Genomic DNA, 18,301 nt, shown 5'->3' on the forward strand with positions numbered 1-18,301 from the left:
ATATATATATATGACCCTTGTGAGGTATGCACACACAGACACACACAAATTGCTTCAGTCGAACAGCAAAGACAAAGGAAACCGGCCTCACTGTTTCAAATACTTTTAGAGAGTGTACAGCTATGCAATCAGTTCATGAAGTGGCCTGTGCGATTCTCCAGATCTCTTTTTACCAAGTAGCACAATTCAGACCATTTCCTAAATGGGCTCAAGCGCACAAAAGAACAGTACAATGAAGTATGAAACATCTGCATGTTTTGTCGAAGCCTGGAGGTCGACACACTTTGCCTGTCATTTGTTTTCTTTGGAAATGTTATATTCTGAGGACGCGATATTTGACAATGACAGGAAACCCCATGTTAACCCTTTCGGGGACAGCGGTTACTGCAGTGGACAGCTTATCATGTTATCGGGTTACAGGGTGCATGAAAGGGTTAATATTTCGGTATGCCGATTCTGCGTGTGGAGCAGGCTCTCTCTGATAAAAGATGAAACCTGAGCTATAGCACTGCTCGGTGCTCACTGCTCGATAACAAAAAAAAAAAAATATGCAAACCCGATGTGTGTCCTTGTTTTGCCTGCCTGTGTGGATGTGTGCATGTTGTTTTCTACGAAACTGAAGTTGTTGTTTTTTTTTCCCAGGACATTGAATTGATCGCAACGGGACTGTTCTGGGTGTCTTGGTTGTCATTTTGACTTCTCGCCTGAGCAGGTTTCATCAAGCACAAAGGGGAGTTAAGACAGCACGAGCCTGGGAGTTGGCGGGAAAAAGCCAAGTGTTTATCCTTCAAGTTAGAGGTATAACTCAAAAACCTGAATGGTATCGAAGGTCTAACGACGGTGGAATAAAGTTATAAGAAAAGGCATTTGAAGTCCCGTTTAGTCGTTTCGGGGATGAATCACTGAGACGTCTTCAAAGCCAACCAGAACTGCCCAGTTGTGATCAATTCAATGCCCTGCGAGTGACATGATCGAGGGGTCTAACGACGGTGGAATAAAGTTAGAAGAAAAGGCATTTGAAGTCACGTTTAGTCGTTCGGGGATGAATCACTGAGACGTCTTCAAAGCCAACCAGAACGGCCCAGTTGTGATCAATTCAATGCCCTGCGAGTGACATGATCGAGCTGAATCAAATTATTTACAAGAAAAATTTTTTTTTCGATCAAAGAAGCAACGCAGCTGTATTAAGTATGCCAAACTTTTTTTTAAAATTTTTTTTTTTACTATTTGGAAGCATAACAAAGGAGTGTCACTATTCGATGTTTTCAAAATGGCCCAAGCATCAAGTTCAACATTGTCATTTTGCGTCAGTGTCAACAGCTAAGTTTGTTAATGATCGTATGTCAAAACCAAAACCCGACGTGATTCCTCCACCTGTATTTTTCACCGTACCTGAGACAAATGGACCTCGATGTGACGTTACTGCTCTTGAAGAACAACGTTTTACCCGACTTCATACCTCATACGCACATTTTACAGTATTTGTATCCTCGTGTATGTATGGAGTGTTTGTGTTTTCCTGCGTGGACCAATTTTGTAACCGTTGCACAGCTGTAATGTTAACCTTTGTATATATCGATGATAAACATAAATTATTTGTTTTGGTAAGTGATTTCTCTTGATATTTTTCCATCACATTCACCGTGTACCTTATTCAGTCAACGACTATTTTAGCAGTTGTTAAAGTTAAACGTATTTTAGATGTTTTGAGGGACAATCTATCAGAAAGGATACTGATGGAAAGCTTTTAAATAACCCACTTTCATTGCCCTGAGTGGTTATTTTAAGTGTACCGTATTTTCTCTACTATTAGGCGGACCTAAAAGCATTCAATTTTCTCAAAAGCCAACAGTGCGCCTTATAATCCGATGCGCCTTATACATGGATCAATACTCTGATTTCTTGGACGTAGTATTTGAAATGTTCTGTAAAGCGCTTTGTTACAGCTGCACCGGTGAAAGCTCCATATAAATAAAGCTGTATTGTATTCCCTTTAGCGTAACGGAACTGCAACCACTATTGTAACTTCTATGCGCGTTATAATGTGGTGAATATGAAAATAGTTTTAAAATAGGCCATTCATTGAAGGTGCGCCTCACACTCCGAAGCGCCTTATAGTGCGGAAAATACGGTACTTTACATTGTTAATTTGTCAGCCCAGGCAATCTGTCGAGGACGTACTGCCCAACTCTCACCTAAACGCTACGGCTTCCCTGTAAAGCAGTACACAAACAGACTGGATATCGTTTTGTCGTTTTACTTCTGTTATGGCACCCAAAACAAAATAACAGTACACTCATTACATCATGTACATGTTCAACACAAACACATACCAGAATCAAATATGGTCAAGACTCTAGTCATTAGACTCTAGTGGTTCTCAATTATTGTCGCAACCCACTTTTATAAAATTAAAAACAATAAATACAATGCATCATTTAAAATTAGCATATTTTCAAACAACTTGACATGCTTACATGTCAAAGTGCCTTTTAGAGAACCTTATTTGAAAGAAAAATGACAATGGACTACTGCATGTACAAAAATGACAACTCCAAAAAAATGCAGTCACAAAATTAGATTCTTATCTTGAGACTGACAGCTTCTTTTAAAGCAGGGGTCTTCAATCCTGTTCCTTGATGGCCGGCTGTCCTGCTTGTTTTCCATTTCTCCCTGCTGCAACACGCCTGATTCAAATGATCCGATAATCAGCAAGCTGGATAACCATCGTGATCATTGCAATCAGGTGTGTTGCAGCAGAGGAGAAATGGAAAGCAGGCAGGACAGCGGCCCTCGAGGAACAGGATTGAAAACCCCAGTATTAAACGAACCCATGAATGACAAAAACATTCGCACTTATTTTATAGTTCTGTCATTAAAATTGATGTCAGCAATAAAAACTCCCGCCAAATCTGATTTGATGAATACTGAATTATAGTCTGGATTTACATTTCCTACCGACGACAAAATCTGTGGGGTAAAATTGAAGTCCACATTCTCCTTATTCTCTGTGCTAGGAGAAGCTAGTGAAAATCCACAGGAATCCCCTTTCCATGCAGAAACTTCATATCCTGCTTTAATGGTTTCCAGTGACGAGTTAGAAAATCTTTTCGTTCACATCACCTCATGAAGAACACGACTTCTCCTCTTGGTCTTTTGCAGTAGATAGAGTATACCTTGGACAGCAAATGGCCACAGCAGGAACAGAAGAACATTCTGAGCGGATGCGTGAAATGGCCACCGCTTTTCCTCCTGGGGGTTAAACTGAAAGTCAACATTTGTTCCAGCGACAAAAGAATCGGGTAGCGGTATAGCAAACAGTTTCTGAATAATGATAAAATTTTGAGGGTTTTTTTTTCTGTGTGCAAAAAATAATTTACAATGCGATATGAAAGCCCCAGCTTTCACAACCGTAAGAAAATAAACCACACGTGCTTACATGTGTGGTGATGAACGCCTTCACCGCCTCCAGCCTTTCCATGACGCTCCTCATATCCTCTCTGAGCTTTCTCAGGGCCAGAAGGATTTGTTGCTGAAGCTGGACGTCATTTCGCCATTCCGGCAAACCTTCTGAACCATCTCCTCCTCCGTCTGCCCCGCTAGAACCGTCTTTGGTACCTGGCCCTGTACTTCTCAGTGGAACACCACCTTCAAATTAAAGCAGTCACTTAACCTGTCACGTAAATCAGTTTGCCGCCCCTGAGCTAATTCATTTTACTTACATTCCCTCCAGTTGTGGTGTGAGCCCTTGAGGCCGTTGGTTCGCCTTCTATTTTTACCGTTATCCTTTGCATCCTTTCGCCTCTCTCCACCGTGTCCGGCTCCCACCTGTCTGGATTCAATTTGCCTTTCTTGTTGTTGAAGTTGAAACAGAGATGACTCCAAGGCCACGTGGCCGTTGAGAAACCCATTCGACTCCACAAGTGGTACCTGTCCCCAAAAAACAAAATGATTTTTACGACAGCCCAAGTACACAGTATATACTTGACAATTTACAGATGTGGGAACGAATTGTTAACAGTTTTTAATCATGTCTTGTTGCGAATGTGAATGAGACCTGAAGGTTATCGAGTTGCTCCACTGAATCCACTAAGTCACAGAAGATCTCGCAATCAGATTTGCTGGACAATTCCAAATCCTTCCGCACTCTGGAGGCTTTCAAAAAGACAAAATGTTAGGTCATAAGAACATGTAATAAAAATATGAATGTAGAAATATACAGATAGTGTACCTAACACAAACATATATAGTGAAACTCCTCTCCAACGAAATCATGTTTGCAGCAAGAAATTTTTCACAACAGGGGGGTTTTCACTATAGCAAATTTGATCTCAGATGTAAACACACACACACACACACACACACACACACACACACACACACACGCATGTGTACTCTTTATTTTTATTCCAATAGTGCATAAGTATGAGCAAAAACTTATTTGACACTTCATATAGTCAGTGTAGAAAGAAAAAAAAGGGAAAGAAATTGCGAAATTAACGATCAGCATTCACTTCCATCAATTTCTTGGATAATGTCTTTTATTTTGCTTCCTCCGTCTTTCACTTTGATCACTGTTCTGTCCCCAACTAACAGTTAATCTAAATTTGAATGTTGTATTTAAGTTACACGAAAGTAACGTTGCTATTCCTATGCATAGTTCAGAGTATTTCTTTATGCAACGTAACTTTATTGATTCCATTGCAAACAGCATAGTTTACAACCGGACGTGACGTCGTCAAAGCGGAAGACGCGTACGCGGAAGCAGAAAGTAGAGTGATAGATCGTCTATGAGAGAAACGTTATGGTCGTCGTGTTTAATCCAGCACAATCCACAGACATCTCACGCCTTTGGTAGCATCGTGGGTATGTACAAGTTTGTTTTGTTGTCAGTGAACAATTCTGTGACGCTTTATGTTAAAAGAAATGCTGTTCGGCAATGTGTAAAACCATGCTACGATTTATGCTAGCACTCGCTAGTTGCGTTAGCTCCATGACGTTTCGCTAATCTCGCGGTTGAGGTAATGTTATTTTATTCTGTTGGTTGTGAATTCAAAGTAATATTACCTTGTATTTTATTTTATAGTTTCACCTTTTTCTCCATCATTAAACCTGTGGACTAAGAATAACGTCTTCAGAGTCTTGGTGTAGAAGATGAGTTTAGCTGACTGTCCAAATCTGGCCGAGACAGTACAATTACTATATTTTATAAATATATCAAATTTATCAGCTTAACTCAGTGATTTGTGTAGTTTTTTTGTACTAATCTTTTGAATTTGTTTTTGAACTCAACAAGCAATTTACTCATTTTCAGGTCCGTTTCGAAATTATTCCACAGATTGACACCTATTACTGATACACTCCTTTAGCAGCCGTTGCGGAAGCAGAAGCACTGGAAGCTGCTGTTGATAACGTGAACCAACAACGCCGTCAAATGCTTGTGTTGGATTCTACTCCCTTAACAGCCATACAGCGCACTCAACAGTATGTTGCTGAACAAACCAAAACTTTAGAAACAGAACACCAGCCAAATGTAAAGGATGTCTCACTAACACCCCACAATATTTCCCAACTTGTTCAACCTTGTAAGGATGAATTTGTTCGTGAGCCCCGACAAGTGAAGTTTGAAAGATGCCATTCTACACTGCCACACCAATTTAGAAATCAGAATAACCAAAATGTTGCATCACCCCTATCCTATTCCATGTCTCCTAATTCCAACTTCAGTAACTCCAATGCAACGAATTTGTGAGATCCCTTGCACGCCGTGAATTGGTGTTACCGGCTTACTCCAGTTTAATGACAAGCCACAGAATTACAGAGCCTGGAAACGCTCATTCCACTCTGCGACCGACGGCTTAAATTTAACACCAAGTGAAGAACTTGATCTTCTTCTGAAATGGCTCGGTGAGGAGTCAAAAGAACATGCCGAACGGATAAGGGCAATTCATGTCAATAATCCAGAAGCAGGCCTAGACATGTTATGGACAAGACTCGAACGAACTTACGGTTCGACAGAAGCAATCGAAGATGCTCTCTTCAAACGCATTGACACCTTTCCAAAGATAGGGAACAGGGAATATGCTATGTTAACGAAGTGATCTTCTCATGGAACTACTCTCAGCTAAAGATGAAGGAGTCTTACCTGGTCTGTCCTTCCTCGACACAGCTAGAGGAGTAAACCCAATAGGGCACAAGCTTCCCTTTCGCCTGCAAGAGAAGTGGGCCTCAGTTGGTGCATCGTATAAGCGACGAGAGAATGTGCATTATCCACCCTTCAGTTTATTTGTAGATTTTGTCCAACAAGAAGCAAGCATTGCCAACGATCCAAGCTTCAGCTTTATCACTCAGTCAGACAGTGTACCCAAGGCTGAAAAATCAACATGGCAGACAAAAAAGAATCAAAACATCTCAGCTTACAAAACGGATATAAAACCCAAAACGGATCCTGACTTGACGGAGTCCCCAACGAAAGCAGTGGACGCTGACAAAATGTGTCCTATTCATGGGAAACCACATCCTTTGCACAAATGTCGCGCGTTTAGAGAACGACCCATAGAAGACCGCAAAACATTCTTGAAAGAAAACAATCTTTGCTTCAAATGTTGTTCGTCAACGCACATCGCCAAAAACTGCAAAGTCCAGTTTCAATGTTTTGAGTGCAAGAGTGAGAGACATTGCACGGCCCTACATCCAGAGCCCACAGCATGTACAGAAGTGGAAGTCCCTGCTCCAGAGCATGGCGGGGAGGAAGTCAAAACCTTGCCTGAATCTGACATCACAACCAAATGCACCAAAGTCTGCGGTGGAGACCTCACAGACCGATCCTGTTCAAAGATTTGCCTTGTGAAGGTGTATCCAGCTGGTCACAGAGAGAGGGCGGTGAAAGTCTATGCAATTTTGGATGAACAAAGCAATAGGTCTCTGACCCGCTCGCAGTTCTTTGATGTGTTTGCTGACAAAAGTCTAAGCGTCCCATACACATTGAAAACGTGCGCGGGAGTCAAAGAAGTGACAGGAAGGCGGGCTAATGGATATGAATTGGAATCCCTGGATGGAACACTCAGAATTCCACTACCCAGCCTCACAGAATGTAATGACATTCCGAACAACAGAGATGAAATTCCAACTCCAAGTGTCGCTCTTCATCATGCACATTTAAAGTCAATAGCTCATCTCATTCCAGAAATGGATCCAAATGCCCAAATCATGCTTCTCTTGGGTCGGGATGTCATCAGAGTACACAAGGTACGCAAACAAGTTAATGGCTCACACAACCATCCCTATGCACAGAAGCTAGATGTTGGGTGGGTTGTTGTAGGCAATGTGTGCCTTGGCAGCATCCACAGACCACTAACAATCAGCTCCTCCTATACAAGCACCATAGAGCTACGACGACCATCCATCTTTAACCCATGCCCTAATTTGTTCCATGTGAAAGAAAAGTACAGCGACATCCAATTGACGGGCCATCTCACAACATGCTCTGAAGAGGAAATAAAATGCGTCAAAGGGCGTAAAGGCATTTCAAAAACCAGTCCTCTGAAGAATCTAGATCCGTTTCTCGATCCAAATGGCCTGCTCAGAGTTGGAGGTCGTCTTCATCATTCAAGTCTGGATGAAAGAGAAAGGACTCCATTGATCATTCCCGGTAGTCATCACATCGCCACCTTGATCATCAGACAATACCATAAACAAGTCCACCATCAAGGGCGTCACCTTACGGAAGGAGCTGTCCGTTCAGCTGGATTTTGGATAATTGGTGGCAAGCGAAGAGTGAGCAGTATCATCTACAACTGTGTGCCATGCAGACGTCTGAGGGCTCCGACCAGTAGTCAGAAAATGTCCAATCTCCCAGCAGATCGTCTTTCCACCGACCCACCCTTCACAAACGTCGGATTGGATGTATTTGGCCCCTGGAGCGTCTATTCTCGCCGGACAAGAGGAGGCTTCTCACAAGGCAAACGTTGGGCTGTGATTTTTACGTGTATGAGCATAAGAGCCGTCCATATAGAAGTCATTGAGTCCCTCGACACATCCAGTTTCATTAATTCTTTGAGGCGTTTCCTGGCTGCAAGAGGACCAGTTAAAAGTATCCGCTCTGATAGAGGAACCAATTTTGTGAGTGCATGCAAGTACCTCAAAATACCTACCAACATTGACCACAACAGCGTTAAGTCCTACCTTTCAGACCAAGCATGTTCCTGGACCTTCAACCCTCCACACGCTTTTCATTTCGGAGGAGCATGGGAAAGAATGATCGGGCTCGCCAGGAAGATACTCGACTCCATGTTCCTTCAGTTCAAAAACAAACTTACCCATGAAGTCTTGGTAACCTTTATGGCAGAAGTCTCAGCTATCATCAATGCCCGACCTCTTGTTCCTTTGACAACTGACCCAGACGAGTCGTTCATACTCACGCCAGCTACTCTTCTAACGCAAAAAGTAGTCCCTCTACCAGCTCCTGCAGGAGAATTTGGACCCGCTGACCTCTACAAGCGCCAGTGGAGGCATGTCCAGCATCTGTCCAACACCTTCTGGGACAGATGGCGTAAACAGTTTCTTCCAACTCTGCAAGCACGACGTAAGTGGCGGTCTCCACGCATAAACATCGAGCCGAAGAGCATCGTTCTCCTTAAAGATCGCCAAGTACAAAGGAACGAATGGCCGCTTGGAGTAGTAACAAAGACTTTTATAAGCAAAGACGGAAGAGTTCGCCAAGTCGAGGTGAAGGTGATCAAGCCTGGAGGAGAGACGTTGTTCGTGAGACCAGTCACTGAACTGGTGTTGCTTCTTCCTCCAGATGCATAGACAATGGACAAGTGGGTGGCATGTAATCATGCCAGGCGGGGAGTGTTCTGTCCCCAACTAACAGTTAATCTAAATTTGAATGTTGTATTTAAGTTACACGAAAGTAACGTTGCTATTCCTATGCATAGTTCAGAGTATTTCTTTATGCAACGTAACTTTATTGATTCCATTGCAAACAGCATAGTTTACAACCGGACGTGACGTCGTCAAAGCGGAAGACGCGTACGCGGAAGCAGGAAGTAGAGTGATAGATCGCCTATGAGAGAAACGTTATGGTCGTCGTGTTTAATCCAGCACAATCCACAGACATCTCACACCTTTGGTAGCATCGTGGGTATGTACAAGTTTGTTTTGTTGTCAGTGAACAATTCTGTGACGCTTTATGTTAAAAGAAATGCTGTTCGGCAATGTGTAAAACCATGCTACGATTTATGCTAGCACTCGCTAGTTGCGTTAGCTCCATGACGTTTCGCTAATCTCGCGGTTGAGGTAATGTTATTTTATTCTGTTGGTTGTGAATTCAAAGTAATATTACCTTGTATTTTATTTTATAGTTTCACCTTTTTCTCCATCATTAAACCTGTGGACTAAGAATAACGTCTTCAGAGTCTTGGTGTAGAAGATGAGTTTAGCTGACTGTCCAAATCTGGCCGAGACAGTACAATCACTTTTACCCTCTCTTCCAGCGTCAGAGCACTTCTTGTCTTCGCTGATTGACATTCAAAGGTCCGTTTTGTTGCCATTTTAGCAATGCAATGTTCTTGCTGCGTCTGAAAGTAACAATAACAAATACTTCCTGGACTACTGCGCATGTGTAACCCACTGTGGTGGTTGCTCTTGCTGTTTCCAAACGAAGCAGTAGAGGTCGTTGTTGGATTAGACTTTGTTGAAGTGAATCTCGTCACGAGGCAACAGCAGAGAAAAGGATTTCGTATAACGCAACAGGGTTATTTTTCGTTGTATGGGGGGCAGGAGAGTGGGAATGGTGTTAATGTATGAATATTTTTTCACACTAGGGGGTATTTTCACCCGTGTAGGTTTCGTTGGAGAGGAGTTTCACTGTACAGTATATGGTACAGTACAGCGGTGCCTTGAGATAAGAGTAAAATTCATTCCTGGACTACAATCATAACTCAAAACATTTGTATCTCAAATCATCGTTCCAAACTATCATACGATATATTATGGTATTCCCGACCTTCTCTGAGATGAAGCAGGGTCTCTGGGGGTCGCGGCATGTCATCAATAACAGCATAGAGAGGCTCAAAATGGTGGAAGAGTGAAGCGGTTTTCTCATTCATTGGCAAGGTGTCAATAACCTGTTAGTAAAAAAGACATTTACACATGAAAATATAAAAATATTCTAAGGGCACTGTCGAATATTAAGACATAATGTACCTCCTGTGCTACTTTCTTCATCTCATCCACATATGCTACCATGGCACTCGCGCTGCTCATGTCTCCAAGCCGGCTCCAAGCGTCCCTTTCATATCCGGTAATACACACAAGAAATCAGAAACAACGTCATATAAGTACATCAACAAAATTATACGGGTGATATCTTAAATCGATTCAGTTTAATAAAGTTATAAGGACATTAATGCAAGGCCTTTAACATTGTGTGTGGGAGTGGGGGAGTCACTGGAATTAAATTACGGGTACCTCTCAACGTCATGAACTCAATTATGCTGAGCACTGTAAATTCAGTTAACAAGGAGCCAAATACAAGGCCTGGGTAATGTGCATTGTTATTGTCCCCCCCCCCACCAGTGTAAAAAATGTAAATCCCTCAATCTTAAAACTAGCCAAAATACAAACCATTTGTAGCGACCCACCGGGTCCCAGAAGCCAGGTCGTGGCACTGCGCAGGGTCCAAACATCGCCTGTTTGTACAACCCGTAAAAGCGCAGCATGACGTCATACGATGGTTGGTAGGAGCCTGTTTACACACAACGGTCAAGCGTTACAGTTTGCACATGTCCTATGTAACATTGACGAGTCACACCGAGTTTGAACGTGTGATGTGCCATAAATGCCAGCTGAAATAGGTAAAACTCCAGCCTCTTTTCAATTAAAAAACAGGATTAAGAGATCATGTTTTTTAGGCTCATTTAACCCTCCAGTTACGGTGACTAATTTAAAACAATCAATCAAAAAAAATGAGTGAAAAGTTGTCTCTTGATTTTTTTTTTTTTTTTTTTTTGCATTTGTGACATTTTTGGAAGAACATGCCCAGAGTCAAACTGATCCAATTCTACAGCAAAACAATTTTAAGAAAATGATTTAGACAGATATTGCGATCCAATTTACAATTATCTTCATCAAGTTTATTCGCTATTTGCTGGAACATTTTAAAAATATGACGAAAAAATAACATTAGACCAGCAAAAAAACATTTTTGTCCTTTGAAAAAGGTCATCTAATTTTGTTATTCATAGTATCTGGTGACAATTCATGCATTAGCAGTTAAAAAAGTCTACTTTGACACTTTTAATAGCTCACTGAATATTTAATGTGACAAATCAGTTGAATATATTAAAAAAAAAAAAAAACAACAAAAAATTCAGAAAAGTCAATCAATAGTGTCTTGAGGCAAATAAGTTTATGCGACTCAAAAACAAGGGCTGTCTTTGGATGCCCTATGCTGTGTGTCAAAAATATCTATCAGTGATATAATATCTGGGACTGAGCAATCGATAATGCTTATCAACATACCTTTTTTGGGGAGTTTGTGAATGACATTCACAGCAGCCTGAAAACGTTTCTGGTGATCCATCACGGACTCTGACATTTCTGGGACCAGCAGAGCTCTTTTTTTTCTTTTTATTCCCCAGGGTGAATGCCTGTAAACAGAAATGGAGAGCCCGATTTTGGTAGACTGGCCTCCGTGCGCTTGGCGTAAAAACAAGCAATTCATTTTTCGTGCCACCACAGGCCTAGTCGACTGTGCTTGGGGTCGTGGTGCATCTTTCTGGGCGTTCTGGCACACTGTTGCCTCACCCCCAACTCATCCAAAAATTTGATGGCAGAAAGAAGTCTGTGCTCGGCATAATAAAGAGTGCATCGTCATTTTCATGCCGGGAGAAATGGTAGAGTTCAGGTGGTTTGTGAGCTCAGTCCATGCGCCTCATTGCACGTCCCCAGCACATCTGCAAATTTGGTTATTAAAAAGTAGAGATTTTAGAGACTGCAGGCTGATAAATTAAGGACTCTGCAGAAGTGTATGGTGGACGTCACGGAATTTAATTCAGAAATATGACGCCGGCGTCGCGCAATCCCTCTGAATCATTGTAGAAATCAGTTTCTTCAACAGATTATAATCATCATCTTAAATATATTTTAATAGCATCTCCATCCTTATTGAGAGGCTGGGGAGGATGTCACATTGATACATGATTTAGGTGCAAGGTGGTCTCCAATTGCCCACGTCTCATACATGGCCGACGATATAATTTATTTACCTGCCAATTACATGCAAGTACTCCAGCAGGTCCGTTACTGTTTTTACAATGTCAAGCACGGCTCTAGCATATTGTGCCCGGACCGCCCTAATTTCGAAATGTTAAAAAGCGCCCGTCATGGCATGTTCAAATGACAGTCAGAAGCAAGACAACAAGGTGGCTTCATTTAAATCCAGAGCGGGGAAAATGTCAGGTTCCGTATGAAAGACAACATGGTTGGCATGTATCGGAACGAGGACACTTAGTGTTGTTGTTGTGTGGTATGTCCATTTATGTTTATTGATATAAAAATGAAAACATGACTTTGGCCATTATTTTGGGAGAGTGATGATATGCTGAGAGCTTCTACGCTGGTCTATAATGGACATTTTGTCTTTTTTTTTAAGCAGGGACGTGTTCGCAGATATTTCGAATAATTCTAAATTACACTATGATAAACAAACTATTACTCGCACAATTGTGTGCTAAAAATAAATAAAAAGAAACTGACAATTTTGCTTTTGTGATTTTTTTAATTGCTTTTTCCTGTTGAAATCGTACGACACTGTGATACCCCCCCCCAAAAAACGAGGTACGTATCGATTATTATTTAATATAATAATGTATTATATGTGATCACTGCAGTGTTATTATTTTTCATGTAATATTTAGCTCATCCGTCCATTATCTGTACCACGAATCCTCACGATGGTGTGGTGTGACGGAGCCGATCTCTGCTGACTTTGGGCAAAAGACGGGATACACCCTGGACTGGTCGCCAGTCAGTGACGATATTATGAGGATTGTAACAGTAGTGTAACAAATACAGATTGTGGTCTCGTCAAAAATCCGCGACCTATTCTGAGGACAGTACAGAGAATGTATGGATAAAACAAATACATACATCTCATTGCAGAATAGTAACAGAAATGTTAGTACGTCGATACAAGTACTTTGTACTTTGGAGACGAGGTAGCGCTAGCAGGCTAACGACGAGAATGTCAACTTACTGTTGTCTGTGGTTTAGTGGCTGATCCAGTCACAGGTCCTGATCAGACCACTTCAATATGAATGCAACAACAGGAACACAGTATTGGCACTTTATCTGTTTTTGTCTGGAAAGGAATTGTCTTCTAAAAGTGTTCCGTATGAGACAGTTGAAGCGCTGGAGTTACATCACGTGACTTGGACGAGGTTGGTCAATGCTCAACCATTGGATGTTTTTTTGCAGCAGGGTCATAAATGTATGTCTGTAAACATTCCAGATGATTGTGAAAGACAGTCTGAAATGTCAACAAAGCCACAAAATGAGTATTTCATTCGTTGCTACGGGATCACCGTTCGATATCTAAATTTACATGACCGCAATCCGATTATCATTTGCGAGTTGTCAAGTTACTGTCGTTGAATAATGCCAAACCGGAAATGGAGGGAAATGAGTTGTAGCACAAAATAAATGTAATGGAATAAAAACAGGTCAGCATGATATATATTTGCAGAATCGTGCAGACAGTTGATAATTTTCTTTATAAAGGAGCTCCATATACGTGTTTTATTGTGATTATTTATTGTAAACATTATTAATATTAACATTGGTAGAGTTAATATATCATTTTAGAATCATGTGATATCAGTCTTTCGTGACCTTTATGGGATTTTGTTTTGAGAGTGATTCCTAAAGCATGTTGCTGGCGCTTGACGTTTGCCAAATATTCTATAAATACAGTACTAATCGATGGATGTACTCGCATGGTTTCGTGCATTTCCTAAATCTTGTTTATGTGACGTCAGCAACAAGAAGGTTGGGACAACGCGGATTCGACTGCGCTAGGATAAATAATATGCGTGCTGAGCAAGAGCCATCAATTATATCGCAGTGACGGAAGGGACGCAGAATAAAGAAAGCAAATCCTCCCTCTCAACAATATGTTGGGAAACAGAAGGAAAGCACCCCCCGTGCGTAAGAACGGGAACGGGACGTCCGATTCTAAGGCCATCCATCCGCTAAGAAGTCTCGGTAAGCCTTGCATGTGTCGTTGTTCCAAAACTCATCTGCAGAGATGATGGTAATCGGTCGTTAAACGAGACCGTTATCAAAGAAGGGACTCGGAAGTCAGCTCTTCATAGAAAAAAAAAAAAAAAGGGTTTTGAATGTAAATTTCTCAAATGCAGTACAAATAATTCCTCGACTCTCTTGATTCACATCAGTTGCCGATGAGAGGAAAGTAAATAGTGGGATTTATTTTCTTTTAGGCCAATGCCGTGAAGTCTACCTCATAGTTAACAATCTCGGCTGTGACAGACAGACAAACAGACAGACATAGACAGATAGAAAGGTCACTTGTGATTTGAAAGGAATTAGCATGATGGAGCTTGCAGAAAAAAAAGTTAGGTCAGTCGTTCAATTGATTTCAATGAATAGAAGAAATCTGTTTTCCAATTGAATTGCCCATAATCCCAAAATTGTCATATCAGGGTATGTACGTGCATTGTAAAGTAAGGTTTCAATCGATTAATGGCATACGGTTTTAATTTCGTATTTTATTTTTTATTGCACGGAAACGTATTGAATTTCTACCGTGAAGTAGAGTAGTCTGTAATTTTCTCAAGGGGTAATCAACTACAAGTACACGTTTGTGGTCAGCGCTCTCCACGCTGTCTTGAAGTGTACAGCATGTTGCGACCTTCATGAACACATGTCAGCAATTACAAATTTTTCAAGTTGCTTCAACTCAAACCACCCAAACTGTTCATCCCGTCTGCCCTTCCTTTGGTTTGATATATCTTTTATTGTAGTCCCATCGCGGTGAATGCAGAGGCGCAGATGGAATTTGAGGAGTGGGTGCGCGCGAGGGGCTGGGGTGGGGGGTAGCAGAGAATAAGCTTAGTAAAAAAAATAAAATAAAATAAAAAAGTAATATACTGTATATCAGTGGCAGACGGTAAATTTTGATCCTGGGTCCTCAGTGCGCCTTTTGTGATCGAATCCACCTCTTTGACAAGAAAGTTGTACTTGATCATTGATTCTTAATAGTGCCATAACATCACAATACAGAATGGGAGCCCCCCCCCCACCCCCTCAGAACTATGTCTACCTTCACACTCCAGAGCATTTTGAAAAACACCTTCCAAGCCCTCTCACCCGCATGCATTGATATGAAAAAGGCTGATGTGTGAAAGAAGAACATTTCACGTATTTGAGGACAAAAACCCAACCGATAACTTTATCTTCCACTACATCACCTCGAGAACTCCAAACCTCGACAGTACAATATAGTCATTCAGAATCAATTTTTATAAGTATGAAAACTTAAAAAAAAAAAAAATGTTTTCAAATTTCCAAGAGGAATTACATTTTGGGCATCATGTTTAGAACCCCTAAAATATAAAAGTAATAATCATAAACGCAACAATTCAAAGGTGTTATAAAATACAAGAAGTAGAGATGGAGAAACTTACTTCGTGCTTAATGAATAAATATATAACTTTCCTGAGCAAATGTTCCTGTTTTTTTCTTGTAGGGTTGCAGGATGATGAAGACGTCAAGTGGATGCTGAAGGGCTCCAATATGGTGAAGGTATGAGGTATACTGACTTGAATGTTGGCAATATTATTGGTTGCACAGCTTCAGATTTCAACGCTTAATGTGGTGACCATCCAGTCAGTGTTGATTCGTCAATAATGTCTGATCCTCAAAGGAGCACGAGAGGTTTTTTCCTTGCTGCTCATATTTTTTGCTGACCCACCAACCTCTCTTGCAATCAATCTTCCACAAAGCTTTAACCTTCAAATTTAAAATACAGAATTTGTCATCCAAACTTAAGATGCAGTTTAAAATCAGAGCAACCTCCAGTGTACAGTCATACTCATACCATGACGAAGCAATTTGTCTTCCCATTGCAGAAAATGCCAAACATCAATTGATGATGATTCAGTCAGTTGATGTGCTCTGTAACATCCCTGAGAAAATAGGCAAAAATATTTATCATTGGTTCCCAAAGTCAAAGGTTATGTTTGCAAATGGTCTTATTTAACTGAACATCACAGAAAAAAAAGAACTAATCGATGAATCGTTCCTCTGCAAAGGTCCGATCACCTCACTGGCAAAAGCGACGTACCCTCAAGCTGCTGGAAGATGGCGTCACAGTTTGGTGCCAGTCCCACAAAACTTTCAGTCGAGCCAAAGAGCAACAATCTTGTAAGTGATTAGCATTTTTTTTCGATACTATAATCCTTTGTTGACACATTTCTAAGCATGATATATTTAAATCGGGAAAACATTTTCAAGAGAGAGAAAATCTTTCTGAGAGGGATTCAATCACTGTCATCTGACATTTTATTATTTATGAACTCCATTTGATTAGTTTTATGGGTTTGACTGTGTATATTCTATTAGAGTAATTTATTATTTTGCCCAGTATGAACTTTAGTGGACTGCTACCTGTTTTTATCGCTGCCACTCTTTAATTTCAAGCGTATTTTAACATTATTTATCGTTATTGTTTGCATGCTGTGTCTGCAGTTTATGTTGTCTGGAGTGTATTCGGAGTTTGTTGTCATCTGTTATTGTGACAGAATGACTGCTCATGCAGCAATGTTGTAAAATTGAAAGCAAATTTCCCGCTGCGATTTAAAAAAAAAAAAAAAAATTAAAAAAAAGTTGATCCTGATTTTTTCTAATTGGGTTCCATGAACTGGAATAGGCTCCTATGTTGACTCATACTGTGAATTCTTCAAATGTAGCTTTTCACATGGTGTGTCTATTTTGGTTAAGTGTAATTGCTACTTTCTGCTCTGGTCACACATGATTTCACATGGTGTCTATTTTGGTGAAGTGTAATTGCTACTTTCTGCTCTGGTCACACATGAAAACACAGCATTTTCCATTCTCCTCAGCTGGCCGAAGGGGAAGGGCGGTGCCTTTTTTTTTTTTATAGACTCTCCAAGTTGTATTTAAAAAGGCAGCTGATCCCTGAAAAAAAATGTTCAAACATTGAGATCAAACATTAAAATTAAAGGGCATGCCGTCATTTTTGACCTTAAAAGCCCTGGCTTAGTGCTCTATATTTACTCAACAGCTGAAATACCAGGTTCAACTCGCTCGACTATGGGTAGGTCTTAAATTGTAACAAGACCTGATGTAGAACGGATGGCGGGCATACAGCACCCTCCATAATTATTGGAACCCCTGGCGAAAATGTGTTCAAAGCCTTAAAAAAAAAGTATATACCGTATTGGCCCGAATATAAGACGGTGTTTTTTTGCATTGAAATAAGGCTGAAAAAGTGGGGGTCGTCTTATATTCGGGGTCTAGACATTATACCCATTCACGACGCTAGATGGCGCCAGATATCAATGAAGTGAATGCTGAATTTGACTCCCCAGGCCAAAGCGAGCCCCTGTCACGAAGAATAAAAATAAAAATAGCGGTAGCACGAAGAAGAAAAATAAAAAAATAGCGATAAGAAAGAAAAGAGAAGAAAATAATAGAAGAGATAACAGAAAATGGAGAAACGTAACGACAATCTGGAGAAAAGTGGGTCGAAGATAGGCCAGGTCAACCGGCAGCTGAGGAGAAGTTATGGTGTAATCATGCGGCAGTGTAGTTTCGTCCAATTTGATCCGAAGCAAAGCAATTCAATCGCCGAAAAATTGAAAAGTCTCCTTTTCTTTCTTCATCTGCCTCACTTACTCAGTCTCCATCACGGAAGTGGAATGCGTATGTGAGGGCTGCCATTCGGAGACGTTGCGGCAGATGGTTGGTGCAGTTCCCGAAGGACGGTGTTTGACGGTGGTCTTCAAGGGTCCCCGAAAGAATCTGGATCTTCTCTGCCAGAACCCTGAAGAGGCTTTTCATTGGACCCGCGGCATCCGGACACTGCAGGAAAGAATTGGCAACATGACCCAGAAGGAGAAACTTGATCAATATCCTTTGATGAATGTGGAATATTCCCTCCCTCATCATTTTCCATTTTCGAACATTTTTGGAAGAAAAAAAAAGCTCCAGGGAGACTCTACGGCGGCGATAAAGTGCCGCCAGGGGCTCTGGA

At 41.1% G+C, this 18,301-nt stretch overlaps 2 protein-coding genes across 2 annotated transcripts in view; one reads left to right on the plus strand and one right to left on the minus strand.

Moving 5' to 3' along the window:
• Positions 1 to 2,838: 2,838 nt before the first annotated feature.
• On the minus strand, positions 2,839 to 13,577 carry acbd4 (acyl-CoA binding domain containing 4). The gene is made up of 9 exons (XM_019892652.1): positions 13,262 to 13,577; positions 11,527 to 11,654; positions 10,630 to 10,750; positions 10,210 to 10,294; positions 10,010 to 10,130; positions 4,058 to 4,155; positions 3,723 to 3,930; positions 3,440 to 3,648; positions 2,839 to 3,252 (listed from the first exon to the last, which is right to left on the minus strand). Exons 2-9 carry the CDS (start codon positions 11,600 to 11,602, stop codon positions 3,115 to 3,117), a joined length of 1,056 nt encoding a protein of 351 aa, XP_019748211.1. The 5' UTR covers positions 11,603 to 11,654; positions 13,262 to 13,577; the 3' UTR covers positions 2,839 to 3,114.
• A 390-nt stretch (positions 13,578 to 13,967) lies between these two features.
• Positions 13,968 to 18,301, plus strand: part of LOC109529280 (1-phosphatidylinositol 4,5-bisphosphate phosphodiesterase delta-3-A-like) — a 13,966-nt gene continuing 9,632 nt past the window's right edge. Inside the window, exons 1-4 of the mRNA XM_019892586.1 lie at positions 13,968 to 14,268; positions 15,773 to 15,828; positions 16,338 to 16,449; positions 17,948 to 18,281. Coding sequence (XP_019748145.1) covers positions 14,178 to 14,268; positions 15,773 to 15,828; positions 16,338 to 16,449; positions 17,948 to 18,281 — 593 coding nt within the window. The 5' untranslated portion in view covers positions 13,968 to 14,177. The remainder of the gene's footprint in view (positions 14,269 to 15,772; positions 15,829 to 16,337; positions 16,450 to 17,947; positions 18,282 to 18,301) is intronic.

This window comes from Hippocampus comes, unplaced genomic scaffold (genome assembly GCF_001891065.2).
Source record: "Hippocampus comes isolate QL1 unplaced genomic scaffold, H_comes_QL1_v1.1 scaffold47, whole genome shotgun sequence".
In the NCBI taxonomy this organism is placed as follows: Eukaryota; Metazoa; Chordata; class Actinopteri; order Syngnathiformes; family Syngnathidae; genus Hippocampus; species Hippocampus comes.

Excerpts from the sequence above, each read along its gene's own strand:
- acbd4 (XM_019892652.1), bottom strand. The coding sequence starts at position 11,602 with ATGTCAGAGTCCGTGATGGATCACCAGAAACGTTTTCAGGCTGCTGTG. Across the intron at positions 3,931-4,057 it reads AGCAACTCGATAACCTTCAG|GTACCACTTGTGGAGTCGAA; the intron begins GTCTCATTCACA and ends TTTTGGGGACAG. Across the intron at positions 3,253-3,439 it reads AGGCGTTCATCACCACACAT|GAGGAAAAGCGGTGGCCATT; the intron begins GTAAGCACGTGT and ends TTTAACCCCCAG.